The sequence below is a fragment of the Nycticebus coucang genome, chromosome 23, assembly GCF_027406575.1.
Source record: "Nycticebus coucang isolate mNycCou1 chromosome 23, mNycCou1.pri, whole genome shotgun sequence".
Classification (NCBI taxonomy): domain Eukaryota; kingdom Metazoa; phylum Chordata; class Mammalia; order Primates; family Lorisidae; genus Nycticebus; species Nycticebus coucang.
In genome coordinates this window covers 8739465-8742055 of record NC_069802.1, presented here as the reverse complement: position 1 = coordinate 8742055, position 2591 = coordinate 8739465, and the positions used below count along the sequence as shown (strand labels likewise).

Here is a 2591-nt window from a genome sequence, read left to right as displayed (position 1 = left end):
GAACTAGGAACAGAAGGCAAACTGTGTGGGCAGAGCAGGAAAATTGTTCTTTGCAGCCCTGAATAAAACGTGTGACTGAGGTGGGAGACCTGGGCTCTGCTGAGAATCTCCCAGTCAAAGCCTTCCTGGTGCCTTAAGGCTCCGGGTAACGCTGTGTCTCATTTATAACTCCCATTCCACCACATTTCCATATATATGTATTCCTTATACAAAGAAAATTATAGTAGTGATGATTCTCAAAGAAATATATCCACTCGAGCTGTCGCTCTACCCTGGTCCGTGTGGCCCTCGTGGGCCCCGCCTCAGCCATGATGATCCACGGCTTTCAGAGCAGCCACCAGGACTTCTCCTTCGGGCCGTGGAAGCTGACGGCGTCCAAGACCCACATCATGAAGTCAGCGGATGTGGAGAAGTTAGCTGATGAATTGCATATGCCATCTCTTCCTGAAATGATGTTTGGAGACAATGTTTTAAGAATTCAGCATGGCTCTGGCTTTGGGATTGAGTTCAATGCTACAGATGCATTAAGATGCGTAAACAACTATCAAGGAATGCTTAAAGTAGCCTGTGCTGAAGAATGGCAGGAAAGCAGGACGGAGGGTGAACACTCCAAGGAGGTTATTAAACCCTATGATTGGACCTATACAACAGATTATAAGGGAACATTACTTGGAGAATCTCTAAAGTTAAAGGTTGTACCTACAACAGATCATATAGATACAGAGAAATTGAAAGCCAGGGAACAGATTAAGTTTTTTGAAGAAGTTCTTCTGTTTGAGGATGAACTTCATGATCATGGAGTTTCAAGCCTGAGTGTGAAAATTAGAGTAATGCCTTCTAGTTTTTTCCTGCTGTTGCGGTTTTTCTTGAGAATTGATGGAGTACTTATCAGAATGAATGACACGAGACTTTACCATAAGGCTGACAAGACCTACATGTTACGAGAATATACATCACGAGAGAGCAAAATTTCTAACTTAATGCACGTTCCACCTTCTCTGTTCACGGAACCTAATGAAATATCACAGTATTTACCAATAAAGGAAGCAGTTTGTGAGAAGCTAATATTTCCAGAAAAAATTATTCCTAACCCAGAAGACTCAAAACAAAGTACACCTGTGGAATAGAATGTGATACAACATATGCACTCTGTGGAACTCACCGGACACCTTGGCTATGTGTAGGGGGGTATTTTTATGAGAATTAATTGCCTTGTTTATGTGCAGATATCTGTAGCCTTAAAGGAAAAAATAATAAAGGCTTGTCACAGGAAGGTTCCACCTAAAAAAAAAAAAAAAGAAAGAAATATATCCACTCAAAAACCCATCTCCTAAGTCTTCAACGATTAAGTTTTATTTGCTCTTTTTTCTTGTTCCTCTAAGCTGTTATTCATATGCATATATATATATATATATTATGTATAAAAAACCCTATATAGAGAGAAGCTTTTATTATTTTTTTTAAATTGAGACAGTGTCTCACGCTGTCACCCTGGGTATAGTGCTGTGGTGTCACAGCTCACAGCAACCTCAAACTTTCAGGCTTAAGCAATCCTCTTGTCTCAGCCTCCCAAGTAGCTGGGACTCTAGGAGCCTACCATAATGCCCAGCTAGTTTTCCTATTTTTAGTAGAGACTGTGTCTCACTGTTATTCAGACTGGTCTTGAACTCCTGAGCGCAAGGCAATCCACCTGCCTCAGCCTCCCTGTGAGGATTTCAGGTATAAGCCACCATGCTCAGCCATACATGCTATTTTTAAGTAGCTATAACCACTTCATATCCACAACTTTGAGTTCATAGTCTTTTTACCATAGCATCGGCTTATAACAATTATTCCATGTTCTTACTGGTTTTTAAATAATCTCATTATTGGCTGTGACTGATTGTTCCTGTGCTTATTGACAGTTAAGATTTACCAATTTTTCAGTCATAATTATGTTAAGAACAGGTACTAAAAATATTTTTTAGAGAGGAACCATCTTTATAAATATATGTTGCAAATCTTTAAGGTACAAGGTGAGCTATTAGGCTTCAGCTAAGACCAAGACTTCCAAGAAAAGTGCAGAATTACATGAAACAGAAGAAAGAATTATTGGGGCTTCCTCTGAGAGAGAGAGAGAAGTCAAAGTGGGGAAAGAGGCCAATAATACTGATACATTTGCCATTAGTTAGCTTTTTTCCTTTTAAATTATTTCTTTAGAAACATATAAAGAGAAAACAATAATGTCAGGTTCCCGATAAAAGTTGCCAAATTATTTTTACAAGAGCTTCTCATCGACATTGCCGTCAACATAAAATAAGAACAATCAATTCCTCCAAATATTATTAGCAGACTCCATATGTTACACAGCATTTCAATGAATCCAGTAAAATCTGTCACCATGAGTAACAGAGTGCAGGAAAAGACTGGCTGATTTGCTCTGGAGATAAAGAAAGCAGAGTTGGTATGTGCTGACTATAATTATATTTGCCACTTACATTTTTACCTTTGGCATTATTGGTTAAAACTCTCTTCTTCAGGAACCATCCTCCATCCATTCATGTGGCTGTGATGAGAAGTGCCATATTATTGCTGTGTAATAATGGGTGATT

At 38.9% G+C, this 2591-nt stretch overlaps 1 protein-coding gene across 1 annotated transcript; it reads left to right on the top strand.

The window, feature by feature from the left end:
- The first annotated feature begins 263 nt into the window (after positions 1 to 263).
- LOC128575868 (TIP41-like protein) lies at positions 264 to 1243 on the top strand. Its single transcript, XM_053577622.1, has one exon. It carries the CDS (start codon positions 309 to 311, stop codon positions 1125 to 1127), a length of 819 nt encoding a protein of 272 aa, XP_053433597.1. The 5' UTR covers positions 264 to 308; the 3' UTR covers positions 1128 to 1243.
- Positions 1244 to 2591: the final 1348 nt, after the last annotated feature.

What these genes read in the sequence shown, in the direction of transcription:
- LOC128575868 (XM_053577622.1), top strand. Translation starts at nt 309, where the DNA reads ATGATGATCCACGGCTTTCAGAGCAGCCACCAGGACTTCTCCTTCGGG.